The sequence below is a fragment of the Ylistrum balloti genome, unplaced genomic scaffold, assembly GCF_031769215.1.
Source record: "Ylistrum balloti isolate Yb309-2 unplaced genomic scaffold, AGI_CSIRO_Ybal_v1 Utg370598, whole genome shotgun sequence".
Taxonomy (NCBI): Eukaryota; Metazoa; Mollusca; class Bivalvia; order Pectinida; family Pectinidae; genus Ylistrum; species Ylistrum balloti.
Window position 1 is genome coordinate 313,529 of NW_026782370.1, and position 18,454 is coordinate 331,982.

At 37.2% G+C, this 18,454-nt stretch overlaps 1 protein-coding gene across 1 annotated transcript in view; it reads right to left on the minus strand.

Moving 5' to 3' along the window:
* Nucleotides 1-200: 200 nt before the first annotated feature.
* The window catches only part of LOC132556895 (microtubule-associated protein 2-like), a 77,436-nt gene continuing 59,182 nt past the window's right edge, over nucleotides 201-18,454 (minus strand). The window contains exon 10 of the mRNA XM_060221350.1: nucleotides 201-8,586. Within this exon, the coding sequence (XP_060077333.1) occupies nucleotides 8,407-8,586 (180 nt within the window). The 3' untranslated portion in view covers nucleotides 201-8,406. The remainder of the gene's footprint in view (nucleotides 8,587-18,454) is intronic.

Consider the following 18,454-nt stretch of genomic DNA (forward strand, 5'->3'; position numbering starts at 1 on the left):
ACTTTGAACCAGCGTTAATATAAAATATGATTCTGAGTCAGGGTTGATACAAAATATGAGGACTCTGAGCCAAGCTATGGATTTACTGTAACTTCTGGCAGCTGTAAAAAGTTGGCTTTTTCTGAAGATTGATGTGTATGCAGGGACTATATCTCCAGTTGATTAAAATCTAACAATTCTTTACAATGATAACAACACCATTTTCATCAATACTATTATTTTATTAGACATACATATATCAAAGCATATAGATAAAGTGGTGCAAGGTCAGAACTATTCAGAAGTTAAACAATAAATCACAGAGTTTAGAGGAACCCCTGACCATCTCTGCCTCAACATTTCAAACAAGTGAACTACTGATATACAGAGTTTTCTGCCTGGTGCATGCAGTAAGGGTGTTATAATGCTAGAATATGCATTTCTCATGTTAATTACAGAGATCAGCTTATTGAAAAAGATTATTTCTCAGTAATTTCATCTTAAGATGTGTTTGTCATAACATTTCTTTCACGTTTTTGATTATTTTCACACAGACCTAGTCCATCACCAGTTACCATGACAACGATACAGGTGAATATACCAGCACACTACAGTAGTAAGGCCTGCTAGCCCTATATTCACCATGATTTACCCCTATATCTATCTGGTGAAGAACCACGTGGAAAGTATCAAAAGTAAAGGAAAAGTCATGACAATCACATCTAAATTATAAACAATTCATCTTTAACAATCAGCTGATCTCTGTAATCAACATCACGTGACATTACAGATTGTCAGTAATGCCAAAAACGATTCACAAGTGGTTTTACCACATGGGGTGGGCAGACAACTCTGTATACTGATAGGAAGCCATTCTGATCATATCACTTGTTAACATCATCCAATTTATAGCTACACTGACTACATAGAAAGTATGGACTTTCAAAACCATAGTATCACACAGGGGCTCCTCAAACAATCTATAGATCGCAGAAGGATCTGGGTGCCCACCAGTGCTTCATCTTAAAACTTGGATCTTTTCCTTCCTTTTCTCTTCTTTCCTCTTATTTGTTCTTAATTATACAAAATTTTAGAATTTTTTCTCAAGAAAAAAACCCAATAATTTTCAGCTATAAAAGATGGCTGCCTGTCAGTAATTTCTTTCTCTGGCAGTCTAAAAATCGAAAGGTTAATACAAAGGACCGTACAAAATCAACATATGAAGTTTTATCTGGTGCTTCTGAATTAAGAAGTAGCACTAAAATCGTTCAATGTCAAAATATAAGAATTCAGGCCCTTGTTGGCCATTTTGTTTATCCAAATTGACTGAAAATTGAAATGGCACAACTAGGGCGAGAAAAGAAACTACATATGAAATTTATGGCAGATCAATCCAGTACTTTCCAAGAAACAGCTACAATGTATGACAAACTTTCATTGTCAAAATCCAAGATGGCCATCTGTCAGCCATTTTGTTCTTCTGATCAGTCTAAAAATGGCACATCGTATAAATAAGGGCAAAGAGGTTCCTGCACATGAAATAAAAAAACAAGATCCATTTACAGAAAAAGCAATAACAAATGAATATGTCCAAATCCAACATGGACGCTTGTTCTTTATCTGTCACAAAATAAAAATGTACAAGGGACCAAAGGGTCTCTACATATGGAATTTGAGAATGATCCATCAATTATTTCTTCAGAAATAGTGACAACAAACTTTTACTGTCAAAATACATAAATACTGGCCGCCTGTTGGCCCATGTTTTTTTTAGGATCACTCCGAAAATGAGACAATGTATATCTTGGGACCCAGGGAAACCCACATATGAAAGTTGAAAAAAGATCCATCCAGTACTTCTCACGAAATAGCAATAATAAGGATTGTTTTAAGGACTGACAGACAGGAAACATGGACGCATGGCAATTTCAACAGCCCACCTTCTGATGATGGTGGGCTAATAAACATTGAACAAGAAGCTTGTAGCACCCAAAAGGATATTTAAACATGACAAAATATCATAATTAATAGTAACTAGTGTAAGATTATCAATTTGAAAGAAAAAAAACACCACTTGATTCAATCTTGCTACATAAAGGTACTTACTTGTCACTAAAAACAGTCATTTAAAATTTTACTAATATCACTTTCAAAATAACATTATATCTAGGGATCTTTTTTTCAACCTACTTAACAGGCCTTCATTCTAGCCTAACTGCTACAAATGATACACGGCCAAGGCCCTCAGCCTCTTTCACAGTTGAATAAAGAAATTCCGTACCCACAGTTGTATGAACTCCGTAGGCTTTTTGTAAGTTTGCTTCTTTGATTGTAGTTATTTGTTGCTTTTGTCAGGTGATAAATTAGGTGGTTGCATCATTCAACAAGGGAAAAGAATCCCATCATTACTTTCTAAACAATATGGCTATCATAATGACCCTGTGTCTCTTTATTAGTATTCAGAAGCAACAACAAAATAAGCATACATATTACTTGGTCTAAGGCAAGCGAGTTTAAACAATAGTTCTGTCTGATTCTGGTTCTTGCATTGTCCAACAAATTCTATTGTCATTATACATAGGCTGATAAAGAATTGTAATACCATATATAACTAAATTAATTCATTCACAAAATAGTTTAAGACTAGAAAAGAATCTTTGAATATGTATGTCTAAAATTGTGAAAATATGATGATATATGTTTTTATATAAATACCATATATAATACCAGATTAGATTAGAATATCAATTTTAAATAAATATGATTGACTTTGATTAGAATAAAATAATGTGTAAAGTATTAGAGATGTCTTCAATGGTATCACCAGATATCCATCAGGATACCCTGGGTATATATCCATCAAAACACAGGACACCCTAGGTATACACGTCCATCAGGATAACCTGGGTATACACCTCCATCAGGATACCCTGTTTGTACACGTCCATCAGAATACCCTGGGTATACACGTCCATCAAAACACAGGATACCCTGAGTATACACGTCCATCAGGATACCCTGGGTATACACGTCCATCAGGATACCCTGGGTATACACGTCCATCAGGATACCCTGGGTATACACGTCCATCAAAACAACTAATTGAGGCAGTTTCAATTTCAATTTTTGCTGAGTTGAAGAAAAGTAAAATTAGCATTAATTTGAGTAACTCCATAGTAATATTGTATTTTTCATGGAGTCAATTCCATTTCATGAGCATAGCATGTGCTGAGTATGATACTGAATTCTGATCAAGTAAATTCATTGAATTAATAATTGTGAAAAAAAAAATAAAAAAATTGAGAGGCTGTGAATTGAATTAAAAACAAAATATGTATATTTCTGGAGCTATCTTGGAGAAAACAGCTTTCTATAGACTATGTTTTGATTGAAATCGGACAATAGCTCATTTTTTCCAGCCAGAAGATTAAGTTAGAGTTAGACAATAGGCTTAAATGACTTGTTAGTTTCTAGTGGAAAGTGACATACCAGGTATAAAGCTATAAATAAACAAAAAATTCTCTTTGTGGGCCACTAATGGCAAATTCTGAGTGTTCTACACAAAACAGTTTTTATAACAACTGATGTCAACAGAATTCCCTTTATCATTGCCTAACAGCAAATCTACACAGTATAACAAACAGAGCAAAAATTACAATTGATTAAAATTCAATTGCTCATTGAAATGATCCTTAATCTTATTCACTAGTACTTTTTCTCTTCCATGATTTCCATATACTGCAAAAATGATTTTTCTTGACCACAAATAAGAATCTGGTTGCCATGTTTTAGTTCTGTTGCCATGTTTTAGTTCTGATAAACATGAAATAAACCTCTTGTAAAAAATCATCTACTGATCATTATAAATTAAGTTTGATTAAATAACATTAAAGCAAAATCTGAGTTATTAGTAAAAAAAATAGAGTCTGAAGATGGTGGTCAACTTGAATTTCCCTTTCAATGGAAACAAGACAGAAATTCAAATTCAGTACCCAGTACTGGTCATTCACATGAGCTTTCATTGAAATGTGCCAAGATATGATTACCAACCACAAACGATGGACACTAGACGACAGATGGAGCCCAACGGAATACAAACTTAACTAAGGATGCTTCAAGCCAAATTTGGACAAAATCCTGAAATTTCTATAGCATAAGAATTTTTTGGGATTTGCTCTATTTCCTCTATTTGACCGTGCCTCTCCCCAGGGGGCCTAGACCCATCATTTACATCAAATTGATTCCCTTTTGCTCTAGGACAATACATTCCTGCATTTTATCTATCCCATATTCACAGGCAAACTCAAAAGGGAACAGACCAAACACTTATGTTTACACTCGCAAAGTTTTATCACTATACAACATTACCAGATTAAAATGGGTTGGATACTAACATGGAAACATTGACCTTTGACCTTGCGTATGAAAATGTTACAGGAACTACTTTTACCAAACACATGGATTTGTTTACATTTTAATGCACATGGGTGATTTTGTTTTTCCTACTCGATAACTGTAAATAAACCTTAGAAAATAATCAAACAAATACATCATGAATATTTCTAATATAGTGAAAAAAAAAGAAATAAATAATTACCCAAAATGCATTGCTTTCACATGTTATTGACTTAAAAAATGACATGATTACTTCTTAATTCAGTTTCTCCATATTCCAACAAAAAGTCAGCTCAATGGCAATAGAGGAATTTGAGAAGAAATTTAAAATATGTTTTTCAAGATGTAGGCCATATTGGATTTTCGACTAACCTTAAATCACGAGGCCCAATGGGCCTTAATCACTCACCAGTTCTGCAATTTAGTTATACAGAAGCCTTTGTTAGTTTGGTAAGTAAATGTCTGCAAACTTTAAAGCCTGTTCATTCAGCATGCTGCTAGGCAAAAACATGAAACAGGACCATTGCTTGTTGAGAAGAAGGAACTTTTAAGTTCTTAGCACATTTATTTGAGCAAATATTGTAGTCCTTCATCCCAGCATGCCACCAGCCCAATATTTACATCTTTGGTGTTTTAATTATTTCGAAAAGACTTCAAAAGATTTTAACATATTTCAACCATGTATCCGTGAAAGTGGGTCAAGGTAATTCATTTGAACACTCTTGGTAGCAATTCATTACAGCATATTCCAAAGTCATTACCCCGGGCCTTTTCTTCTTTGAGAATATATTACTTCCAATGATATTGAAAATCTCATTTATTGAAATATACTTTGTAGCTAATCTTCCCAGCATGATACAGACCTAAAATTTCAGCACCCTAGGCCTTTTGGTCAGTGATCTTTCGGGTCAGATGTCCTAAAAATGTAATATTTCCATATAATAAACTGTACCCCTGGGAGATTCATGTGCAGTCCTAGGATCATGAAAATCAGAATTCTAATGAAGCACCTGCTCTACCATTCATGCAGAGTATTTGATCCTATCATATCTGGATGCCGAGAAGAAGGTTTTCTTTATATTTGAGTCAATTTGACCCTTTTGGCCCTGTCCCTTGGGTTTCTGGGGGTAGGGAAGGTATCATGTACTGCAAAATTTCATTGAAAGTAGTTCTGGGATTTCCAAGAAGTCAAAAAAGTTAAAATTTTACAATAAAGAAAAGGTTGATATCACAAGACTTTGTCTCAGGTAAAGTAATACTGATTGTGTTTCCATAGTGATGTTTTCAAGTGTTTAAAAAGAGTGTTAATATTGTCAATATTTCTCGTGAGTACTTGACTTTTTGTATTCACTTAATTAGACACCTATGTAAAGACTTGCTTATTTTTAGTAAATTGTGAGATATCTAAATAAGGCAAACAAATTAAATCCATCTGACTGCACCAAAAAGCCAAGCATAGAGCGTACAGCATTACATAGCCAGAGAGGGCCATTTTAACATATACAGTGTGCTGGCAATACACAACAAATTATTATAATCAAAGCCAGTTACAGGTGGTAGATATTGCTTTTAATTATGGTGAGAAAACAAGTTTATAAATAAATGGGATGAAGAATAAGCTCTGTTACACAACAATTATATGTGACTATTGGTGGAAGCAGAGTAAACACCGTAACATCACAAGCATACCATGTGAATGATTATTCTCATCAGTCTGGATCAAATACTTTATAATATGCATACCTTATAAGGTATTGGAGCATGAATGGTGCTTGATGCTAGTGTTGCTTTAATAGTTGATAAACAGTTATAGGTAATTTTTAACCAATAAAGTAATTGTGGCCAAGACCCTTACAGAAGTGTTGAATGACAATTGACTTAAATGAACCACCATAAAACGAGGGTGCCTTAACAGTCACTTGAGTTCTATAAATGCTGTTGTTCTTCTTTCATCGTATATCATCGAAATCATCCCGTTTACAAAGTCGGATGACTTGATCTACATCATACAAGTGAACTAATATTACGTGATCATCCCATGTCTATCAGATTCTAACAACACTTGAATTAACATCAATTATGCTCAAACCTTGTAAATTATGGTAAAGCCCCTAAGACCCTACCATCCATGAATGGTATTTGATTCTACCATTATCTGGGTGTTAAGAAAATGTCTGAGGTAATTTGACCCCTTTTGGCCTCACCCCTCAGACCCCTTGGGGTTGGGACCATATAATTAAAAATATTGATTCACTTTTGACCATGAAAGATTTCTGCAAATTTTGTTAAAATTGGTGCAGGGTGTTTCCAGAAGTCAACAATGTTGGAAAAATCATGATGTACAGCACTGGACAAAGGATGACCACAACAGATCACCTTGAGACTCATAATAGTCATGGAGAACTCTGTTGTAATATTTATGGGGAATTATGATATTTTTTTTTTGTAATATTCATGGGTAACTATGATATTCTATTTTGTAATATTCATGGGGAACTATGATATTTTGTTTTGTAATATTCATGAATTATGATATTCTATTTTGTAATATTCATGGGGAACTATGATATTCTATTTTGTAATATTCATGGGGAAATATGATATTCTATTTTGTAATATTCATGGGGAACTATGATATTGTGTTTTGTAATATTCATGAATTAGGATATTAGATTTTGTAATATTCATGGGGAATTATGATATTCTGTTTTGTGACATTCATTTGGAATCATGATAATCTAGGGGGTGGGTGGGGGTTGGGGAGGAAGAGGGTGTGGTTTTTATAACATTCTGGGGGGTTGGGGAGGAAAAGGGTGTGGTTTTTATGACATTCTGGTTTGCATAATTCCTGGGGGATCATGATGTTTTGTTTCATTCCTAGAGAATAGTTTTTCTAAAAAGTCATGAAAACTTTGATTATGTTGATGTAGAAGCAGGAAGGAAAACAATTTTTAATGCTTGTATATAATTGATAGTTATTGGACACTCTGATGACTTTTGAAAACTACAAAACTTTTTCAATGTAGGCCCAGATAGATGAACACCCTTGCTAACAAATTTCAGAATATCTGTATCTCAAAATAAGGTTAACCTGTTATATGCATTGGCAAAATGGTAAGAATAGTGTATGGACTCTCAAGCTTCATAACATATTGTTAAGTAGCACATTTTGTTAACTGAACCTGCTCCCAGCATAATTAGAATAATTACAAAATGTGATACAGAGTTATCTGTCCTTGACACCCCCAAACCAATTTACAAGATTATACCTGTAGCATACTTGTGGGTACATGTGGCATTATATAATTCATCTTGTCAATCCTGGTTGTGACACTGAAAGAAAGTGATTCATTGATAAACCACAATTTGCCCCACTTGCTATCTTTCCTATGTTGAAGGAACTGAGATGCTAAATTTTGATATATATGTAAGCAAATCATCTTTTTTTTTCAAAATCACTCAAAAATTCAACAAGTCCACCATTAAGTGTTACAAAGTAGGTCTATCGAGTACTTTTCTGAGGCTCTAAGTCTCTGTGATCAAAATCTAATATACTTTATTTAAATGTCACAAATTGAATTAATCCACAAAATTGCTTTGATAATCATGTATGTTAGTTTGGTCAGAGTAACAAGAGATGACAATAGCCTGCATGGAATTATGAATTCTTCATGTTTACTGAGAAGAATTATGAAAAAACTATTAAAATACCAAAATACATGTGTTTACATTGAACCTGTCAAGGTTTTTCCTTGCATACAATCATTTAAATTAATTTCTTGTTAATTCAGGATTTTCTGACCTAACTAAATTGTACTTCCTATATCACGGTTTCTGACCATTTAAAAACACAGTAAAATTCAGAACAAATTTGTCTCATGCAAAAAAGTCAAAACAATGATAACAAATTAATCTTATATCAAAAAGGTAATTTTTTTAAATAATGTCTTTACAGAGAAATCTCGAGAATGGTTTATCTTGTCTGTACTAATCTGTATCGACTTCTGTAATGATGTAGAATCACCTTAACTTTTAAATCATCTTTGAGCTGTTTTCTAAGTTGCCAGGTGATGCCACTTCCTGTTCTTGTGAGTCATGGGAGATGCTGCTGTCTGGGCGAGGTGATTTAAGGGAGGGAGGTGAGGAGACCGCTGAGCCAGTGTCTGTTCGTGGTTTTGCTGATTCTTTGAAAGTCAATTTGTAGCTCTCAATCTGTAAGATAACAAAGTTGATATCTTTCAATCAGAAATGTCTGCAAGACATGAAATGGTCCTGCTGCAAAGCATAAAATGTTCAAATAATTCTTTATAAAATTGATTTTAGCATAAGAACTTTGACACAATCTCATTCAAAATACTATTATTGATGACATTCAGGTTTCGACGAGACACGCAGCAGGCAAAACCTACATTGTCCCCATCCCCATAGCATTACAGGCAACACCTACATTGTCCCCATCCCCACAGCATTACAGGCAACACCTACATTGTCCCCATCCCCACAGCATTACAGGCAACACCTACATTGTCCCCATCCCCACAGCATTACAGGCAACACCTACATTGTCCCCATCCCCACAGCATTACAGGCAACACCTACATTGTCCCCATCCCCACAGCATTACAGGCAACACCTAAATTGTCCCCATCCCCACAGCATTACAGGCAACACCTACATTGTCCCCATCCCCACAGCATTACAGGCAACACCTAAATTGTCCCCATCCCCACAGCATTACAGGCAACACCTACATTGTCCCCATCCCCACAGCATTACAGGCAACACCTACATTGTCCCCATCCCCACAGCATTACAGGCAACACCTACATTGTCCCCATCCCCACAGCATTACAGGCAACACCTACATTGTCCCCATCCCCACAGCATTACAGGCAACACCTACATTGTCCCCATCCCCACAGCATTACAGGCAACACCTACATTGTCCCCATCCCCACAGCATTAAACAAACAGGCCATAAAAACAGGAGTTTCTTTGCTAGTGATGAAAATGGAAGTGTTTTAGTTGTAAGACATTCAAAACTAAATCATAAACAGAGGTCACATGCAGGACGATAAGTCACCTGAGTTCTATAACAAGAACCTTAAGGGACTTTTCACATGCAGGACGATAAGTCACCCAAGTTCTATAACAAGGACCTTAAGGGACTTTTCACATGCAGGACGATAACAGTCACCTGAGTTCTATAACAAGGACCTTAAGGGCCTTTTCACATGCAGGACGATAACAGTCACCTGAGTTCTATAACAAGAACCTTAAGGGCCTTTTCCATGCAGGACGATAACAGTCACCCAAGTTCTATAACAAGAACCTTAAGGGCCTTTTCACATGCAGGACGATAACAGTCACCCAAGTTCTATAACAAGAACCTTAAGGGACTTTTCACATGCAGGACGATAACAGTCACCCAAGTTCTATAACAAGAACCTTAAGGGCCTTTTCACATGCAGGACGATAACAGTCACCTGAGTTCTATAACAAGAACCTTAAGGGACTTTTCACATGCAGGACGATAACAGTCACCTGAGTTCTATAACAAGGACCTTAAGGGCCTTTTCACATGCAGGACGATAACAGTCACCTGAGTTCTATAACAAGGACCTTAAGGGCCTTTTCACATGCAGGACGATAACAGTCACCCAAGTTCTATAACAAGAACCTTAAGGGCCTTTTCACATGCAGGACGATAACAGTCACCCAAGTTCTATAACAAGAACCTTAAGGGACTTTTCACATGCATAACGATAACAAGTTCTATAACAAGGACCTTAAGGGCCTTTTCACATGCAGGACGATAACAGTCACCTGAGTTCTATAACAAGAACCTTAAGGGCCTTTTCACATGCAGGACGATAACAGTCACCTGAGTTCTATAACAAGGACCTTAAGGGCCTTTTCACATGCAGGACGATAACAGTCACCTGAGTTCTATAACAAGAACCTTAAGGGCCTTTTCACATGCAGGACGATAACAGTCACCTGAGTTCTATAACAAGAACCTTAAGGGACTTTTCACATGCAGGACGATAACAGTCACCTGAGTTCTATAACAAGAACCTTAAGGGACTTTTCACATGCAGGACGATAACAGTCACCTGAGTTCTATAACAAGGACCTTAAGGGCCTTTTCACATGCAGGACGATAACAGTCACCTGAGTTCTATAACAAGAACCTTAACAGTCACCTGAGTTCTATAACAAGAACCTTAAGGGCCTTTTCACATGCAGGACGATAACAGTCACCTGAGTTCTATAACAAGAACCTTAAGGGCCTTTTCACATGCAGGACGATAACAGTCACCTGAGTTCTATAACAAGAACCTTAAGGGCCTTTTTACATGTAGGACGATAAGTCACCTGAGTTCTATAACAAGGACCTTAAGGGCCTTTATGGTCACCGGAGATCTATCAAAGCTGTTATTTTCGTTACTGTAACATGTCATAGAAATTTGTTAGTGGTGTGATATCCTGATCTACATTGTACATGTAGTACTATTGTAAAATGTGAAGAGCATTAACTTCCATCATGTTTATAGTTCTAACCGATTCTGAATTATTTCTATTAATTAAAACAAATTATGCTGTAAGTTGTAAATTTCCTATATGAACTTATATAGTAAACTTAACCCTCTCTCGGATATAATAAGAGTTCATTATAGCATGTTAAGACACCTATATTCATGTACCATATTTGGGTCTAGAGAGAAAGATTTCTGAAATTTGAGTCAATCTGACCTCTTAATCTTGCCTCACCCATCAAAATCTTGGAGATCAGCCGGGGTAAATATGTGCCATCAAACTGTCCACATTATGGCTATGTAATGCCATTTTCACACGAGCACCTGTTTACCTAAGACAAATCATGCGTGATCTGCTACAATCCATAATATATAGTAGACACAAAGACTGTGATTACGTGGTGTGAGACGACCATGATTTATAGTTTACATACAATGTTTGAAACCTAAACATGGGAAAGCAAATGGCTGCCCAAACAGATTTGTACTGCTGGAAGAGGCCAAAACATGCAGAGGAGTGACTCATACCTAGAGTGACCTTGTTTATAGTAGCTAAGGAACAGTGCAAATTCTAATGTTGACAATGTTATTCCACAATAGGCCCAAGGGGCCTACATATGATTCTCCTGGCTAATTATGATGTTAAGTCATTTGAAAGATTTTTAGCCACAATTTATCATAATGCCAAATTTCAGTCTAAAATGATTCCATAATGTATAAAGTCCTCAGCATGCTATCTCTCTCTCTTGGCACACGGACAACCATGAAAGCGGGCCACAGCGGCACACTGACAACTGTGAAAGCGAGCCCCAGCAGCACACGGACAACCGTGAAAGCGAGCCCCAGCGGCACATGTACAACTATGAAAGCGAGTCCCAGTGGCACACGTACGACTGTGAAAGCGAGCCCCAGCGGCACATGGATGACTGTGAAAGCGGGCCCCATCGACACACGTACAACCGAGAAAGCGAGCCCCAGTGGCACACGTACGACCGTGAAAGCGGGCTCCAACGGCACATGGATGACTGTGAAAGCGAGCCCCAGCAGCACACAGACGACCGTGAAAGCGAGCCCCAGCGGCACATGGATGACTGTGAAAGCGGGCCCCAGCGACACACGCATAACAGAGAAAGCGAGCCCCAGTGGCACACGTACGACAGTGAAAGCGAGCCCCAGCGGCACACAGACGACAGTGAAAGCGGGCCCCAGCGGCACACAGACGACGGTGAAAGCGAGTCCCAGCGGCACACAGATGACCGTGAAAACGAGCCCCAGCGGCACATGTACAGCCGTGAAAGCGAGTCCCAGTGGCACATGGATGACTGTGAAAGCGGGCTCCAACGGCACACGTACAACCGAGAAAGCGAGCCCCAGTGGCACACGTACGACCGTGAAAGCGGGCTCCAACGGCACATGGATGACTGTGAAAGCGAGCCCCAGCAGCACACAGACGACCGTGAAAGCGAGCCCCAGCGGCACATGGATGACTGTGAAAGCGGGCCCCAGCGACACACGCATAACAGAGAAAGCGAGCCCCAGTGGCACACGTACGACAGTGAAAGCGAGCCCCAGCGGCACACAGACGACAGTGAAAGCGGGCCCCAGCGGCACACAGACGACGGTGAAAGCGAGTCCCAGCGGCACACAGATGACCGTGAAAACGAGCCCCAGCGGCACATGTACAGCCGTGAAAGCGAGTCCCAGTGGCACATGGATGACTGTGAAAGCGGGCCCAAGCGGCACACAGGTGACCATAAAAGCGGGCCCCAGTGGCACACGGATGACCATGAAAGCGGGCACCATCGGCACACAGACGACCGTGAAAGTGAGCCTGTCCCTTAGTTTTGGTGAATATGAATATCACAAATGTGCCAACTTATTATCCTTCAATGTGTCCACTAATCTGGTTTTATCTATAGACTTTTACTTGTTCTTGTATAATGATATATAATGTTTAATTAATATACAATATTTCACTTCCAATCAAGTGTATCGCAATAAAAAATGGATCATTTTAGAATTGTCTGCCATCTATAATCACTGTAGTAACACTCTGATTTCACCTGGACCTAGTGACTGATCACCTCATTAAATTTCTCACTCATGCATAACAAGGACTTTAACTACCTATATACAGGTATAAGGATATATTTGAGTGGTGCCACATCAGTGGTAGTGCTATTTAAATACAAAGACCTTGTTGAGCAAAAACAAATGGTAAAAGTAAAATTCTCCATGTCTATATATTAGGTTGCTGTTTTACAAGTGATGTTTACCTGTCCACCTTTACTGTGTATTACACAATCAACTCTCAACCAAAGCACTGATTCAGAAATAAATGAATAAATTAAGTTCAAGGTCATTTCTTCTTGCATACTCTGGTCAGGAACTTCCTAAATTAAGAATGATAAAAATCAACAGAACTTTCTCTGTATTCTGGGCTTCTTCATGCATTTCATATTATATAATAATTCAGGGGGAGAAACAGTTGTAAACTGTATGTCCTGGAGAAGTCCAAGAAGAGGATGACAAACTGAAAGATGCAGTTGAATTCATAATATGACTTTACTGTATCAATTCTGAATTTGTGCTGAAAGGTGCATGATATTTTATTTGTGAAAATTCTTTATAGATGTAGCTAGGTCGATTTACAAATGTTCAAGCTGCCCTGATTGCAGCATAACAGGTTTGCATTGTTATAGACTGAACAGAATGAAATATTCATATAAATTATAAAATTAACAAAAAATAAGTCTTGTGAAGTAATAAAATTGTAATCCCAGCAGAAATTTTACTGAACAACATACACATTTGTGAAATGGCCTGATACTCTGCCTTAAATCAGAGACGTATATGACATATACGTCCCTGCTTAAATCAGTGATCCAGTGACCTTTCAGTACTAGATTTACTCATGTGCTATATTTAGACAGTTAAATTGATATTGGCTGAGAGTAGTCCTACCTACATTTCCTGTCCAAACTGACCACAGGAGAAATATGTTATACTAAAAATAGCTTTCAGTGTCATTAGAAAAGTTCAGAAAAGGCAGAAATTTGGGAGGAATATCCCTTTAAAATGTAAGCGGTTCGCCTGATAATCACTGTATTTATAAAACAATCAAATGTTATATTTTCAATTTAATTGAAATATGGAAAAGTTATAAATGGAAGTGATATTTTAGTATCATGAGGCACAAGTCAGTACTGTATATAGATATAATGAAATACAATATGGAAAGCTTAATCTTTTTCTAGACTGATCTTGTACAGATGAAATACAACCCTGCCATTATATATAAAAGGTATTCACAAACAAAATATATGTAAAACGATTTCTAGATTTGTCATGTGATTTAATAATGATAACATAAGACTTAATACATTTATAAATTTGGAGTGAAGATTGAAGATCAGACATGACAAAGTAAACTACACTGATCAGCACAGGTGTATCTACAGTGTTGTTGTGTCGACTCAACAGCCTGTACATTATCAATGATTTAAAATGTTTCAGGTAATTTTACATAGCGTTGAAATGTAAGTACACTACATGTCATTGATAAACCAATGCATGTTTACAATGTAATTCAAACATCCAATGCTGCTGCTTTTTCAATTCCATATAAACTTTCTTTCTTTGTAGATTTTTTAAGATACCTACAATAACATGATCGCAAAATCCAATGTTACGAATTATGGAGAATTTCAAAGTATACCTTGAGGTACACAGTACAGCTGTACTACCTGTTATATGTTTGTTTACAAATCTGCAGTGATATCTCACCTACACATAATTGGTATGTCCATTCATCCTAAAACTGTTCTGGTTGACTGATTTATTATCTGATTGTAGGAGCAGTATGGTAGACGACCCAGAAGCTTCACTTAGAAATTGTAACAAAGCCATTCAAACACATGCTACAAAATTGATCTTGTAAAATGTTTGAAACATCAATAAAGTCAGGTAAGCATGGCAGTAGTGATCAACATTTTGGCAGTCGTGCGACGTCACCAAACTGACGGTAACTTTTGGTGAGTAAACAACCTGTTTACAAAACAAATAAACATCCTATCTACCTTATTTATACAAAAATATGGAATATGTATTTATCACAAAACCACCAGCTTCAACTATACACGTCCTCTTTTCCGTGGCCAAGTTCTTGTGGTGTAACTAATTACCAAATTGGGAATTATTGGACAGAAAATAAACACTAGTTCACACCATGGCAGAAACGAAATTAATGAAATTTCGAAGTTTTGAGACATATATAATAATTACATATACATTTTTGTAACTAAATAAGAATTATTATTGTTTATTTATGGATTACAAGATGGAAACAAAGGAAATGAAAGTCGATTGTTTTCAGTCTATAGCACATTTTGTCTCATCATCCCAGGATGAACAAACAAACACGTGTCATTGTCATAAGTCCAACATCCTAGCCTCCCTTCCTAAATTTGTATAGTGTGTATCATTCTCTCTAGAGAAAGAAATATTGATGTCCAGTTGGACATATCTGAGTCGAGTGTAGTGAAGGCTTCCATAGATAAATTCCCACTAACAAAATCGTTTTACATGAACTTGGAATATATCTTCTTCACAGCATTGACTTCCGTGCCCTCCAATCACTTAGGATGAGAAATGTCTACGTCTTCCAAATAAATAGAACTTAGAATCAGATCCAAGGCATGAGAGTACCTGGTATCTGAAAACTACTGTAATATTGCATATTACCCGCAGGCTGTACCATTTAAAACACTAGAAAATGCCTTCTCCGTGCTATCTGATGATGAGAGCTATCAGACAAATGTTTCCCAAAAACCATTAAAACTGCAAGCTTATATAAAAAAAATCTGTCAATTGTAAAATAGACAATGAAAAATACAAGAGACCCCAGGGGATCTTGGCGCCCTCCATTTGAGGATCTGTTTTCAGTTCTTGAAGATTTGTTTACTTTTTTTTTTTTTCATTACAGGTGTTGTAAAAGTTCATGAACTGGTCTTCATTGAATGTACTCAATGATGGCACAAGATATTTTTATTAAGCACCTATTAGCAAATATCATTTGAAAAATATCCCAAAGTATTATTAGATATCAGTCAGTTACAGGTGGATAATGGACAATATGCTTGTGCTGTATTACTGTCGACATCCAAGATGGCTGCCTGTGGGCCACCTTGATTTCAAATCAGTCCAAAAAAGTTACAATGCAAAACTAGGGACCAAGGGAAACCAATATCTATGAAATATCAGAAGGATCCATCCAGTACTTCCTCAGAAATAGCGGTAACAAGATTTTACTCTCAAAATCCAAGATGGCTGCCTGTCAGCCATCTTGATTTCGAATCAGTCCAAAAAAGGTACACTGCACAACTAGGGACTAAGGGGAAGCTCCCTATGAAATCTGACAAAGATCCATCCAGTACTTTCTCAGAAAAAGTGGTACCAAATTTTTCTTTTTAAAATAAAAGAAGACAGACAAGCGGCCATCTTGAATTCAGATCAGTCCAAAAAAGGTACAATGCACAACTAGGGACCAAGGGGAGACGCAATATGAAATTTGACGAAGATCCATCCAGTACTTTTCCAGAAATAGCGGTAACAAACTTTAACTTTCAAACTCCAAGATGGCCGACTGTCCGCCATTTTGAATTCGAATTAGTCCAAAAAAGGTACTATGCACAACTAGGGACCAAGGGGAACCTGCATATGAAATTTGAGAAAGATCCATCCAGCACTTTTCCAGAAATAGCGGTAACCAGAAATGTTTACAGACGAACAGACGTACCGACGGACGACGGACGCAGGGCGATTTGAATATCAGATGGTGGGCTAAAAATTCACAAAAAGTTTGCTTAAATCATCATACACACAGAATATTCAATATTGCTCTGGGATAAAACAAGTTTGTCTCAATAAAATGTGTATCAAATCTATTCCCAGCCATCAAAGTCAGACGGCTCTGAGTCACTACCAAAAAGTCAGGGCTGTTGGGAATCCAGCCTAGCAATCTCTACTGTCATTACCACCTTCCATCTCTCCTTTATTAACACTGTTCACATGTCAAGGTAATAGTACTTAGCTGTCAACCAAAATGTTAACAATGCAATGTGGAATATCCCAGGTAGTGTTACCAGCAATTCATACAACAATTAGGTAAAATTTGTAGCAGAGCAATACAATGGAGCTGGCTAACAGCAAAATCAAATTCTGAAAACAGTTTGTTTTTGATGGAGAAGACAATACAAAAGAAATTAAAGTATCCATTTTTTATGCTAGAAAAGTCTCTCTGTCCCCACTCATTACAACACATCTAATATCCTTGTCTTGTTCAATCAGGCACTTGTTCAAGGCCTGTGAAGGGACACAGTCAACAAAAGTCTGGTTGAGCAAGACCACTGATATCCAAGTGAACAGGATTTTATAGTGGTAAATCTTTAGGTGTTCCAAAGCAAATTTTCTTAAATGTAAAACATGGGTTACTTCGTAACCCAAAAGGTCAAACAGGTAAGTCACTCACGGCAGTCTAAATATCAAGCTGACCTGGTGAAATTGGTTAAGTTAGCAATACTGGATTCCAATTATGCTTCAGACCAAATTAGGGCATAATCTTGATATTTCTACAGGAGAAGAATGATTTAACAAAGAAATTCCTCAATTTCCCATATTCGGCCCTAGCTCTCCCACCCCGGAGGGTCAGGACCAACCATTTATATAAAAACCAATTTTACACAAAAATGATTTCACTTTAGCCAAAGATGCCTCAGAACAAATTTTGGCAAAATCCAATCGTTCCTACAGGAAGAGAAGAATTTGCTCTACTTTCCCATAGGCCCCATCATGTATACAAAATTGATTCCCCTTCACCCAACCACACTTCAGACAAAATTGGACCAGAATACTGATATTTCAACAGAAGAAGTTAGATTTTAAACATTTTTCTCTATTTCCTCTATTGGGTCTTGCAACTCCCGCCTCAGGGGATTGAGACCCCTTGTTTTGACAAAATTGGATTCCCCTTTACCCAACAATGCTTCAGAACAAATCTAGGTAAAATCCAATGATTCCTAGAGGAGAAGGATTTTATAAGAATTTACTCTATTTCCCCCACTGGGCCTCCAAATTCCTGTCTGAGGGGCCAAAACCAATCTTTTATACAAAACTGACTTCACCAAAGCATGCTTCAGACCCAATGTTGGCAAAATCCAGCACAGATGCCATGTGACATACGCAGTTTGCTAACCGGTTTGACAGACAGCAGGTCTTTTATACCCTGGGATGCCCGTACATGTTTCCAAGCAAGGCTTGGACTAAAATGTCTGCTAGATATCATAAGCACAGGTAAAGGTCTTGGATCCATTCAAATAAGTAATATTTTAACTTGCATTGTCAGCTTCCAAGATATCTTATAATCTTAAAAATATCCCTTCTGTACATCTACAAGGGTTATATGACACATATAGAATATGTCTTAAGTGTCAAGGAGATGTTACCATTTCTCTCCTTCATTTGATCTTTATTGGTTGTATCAT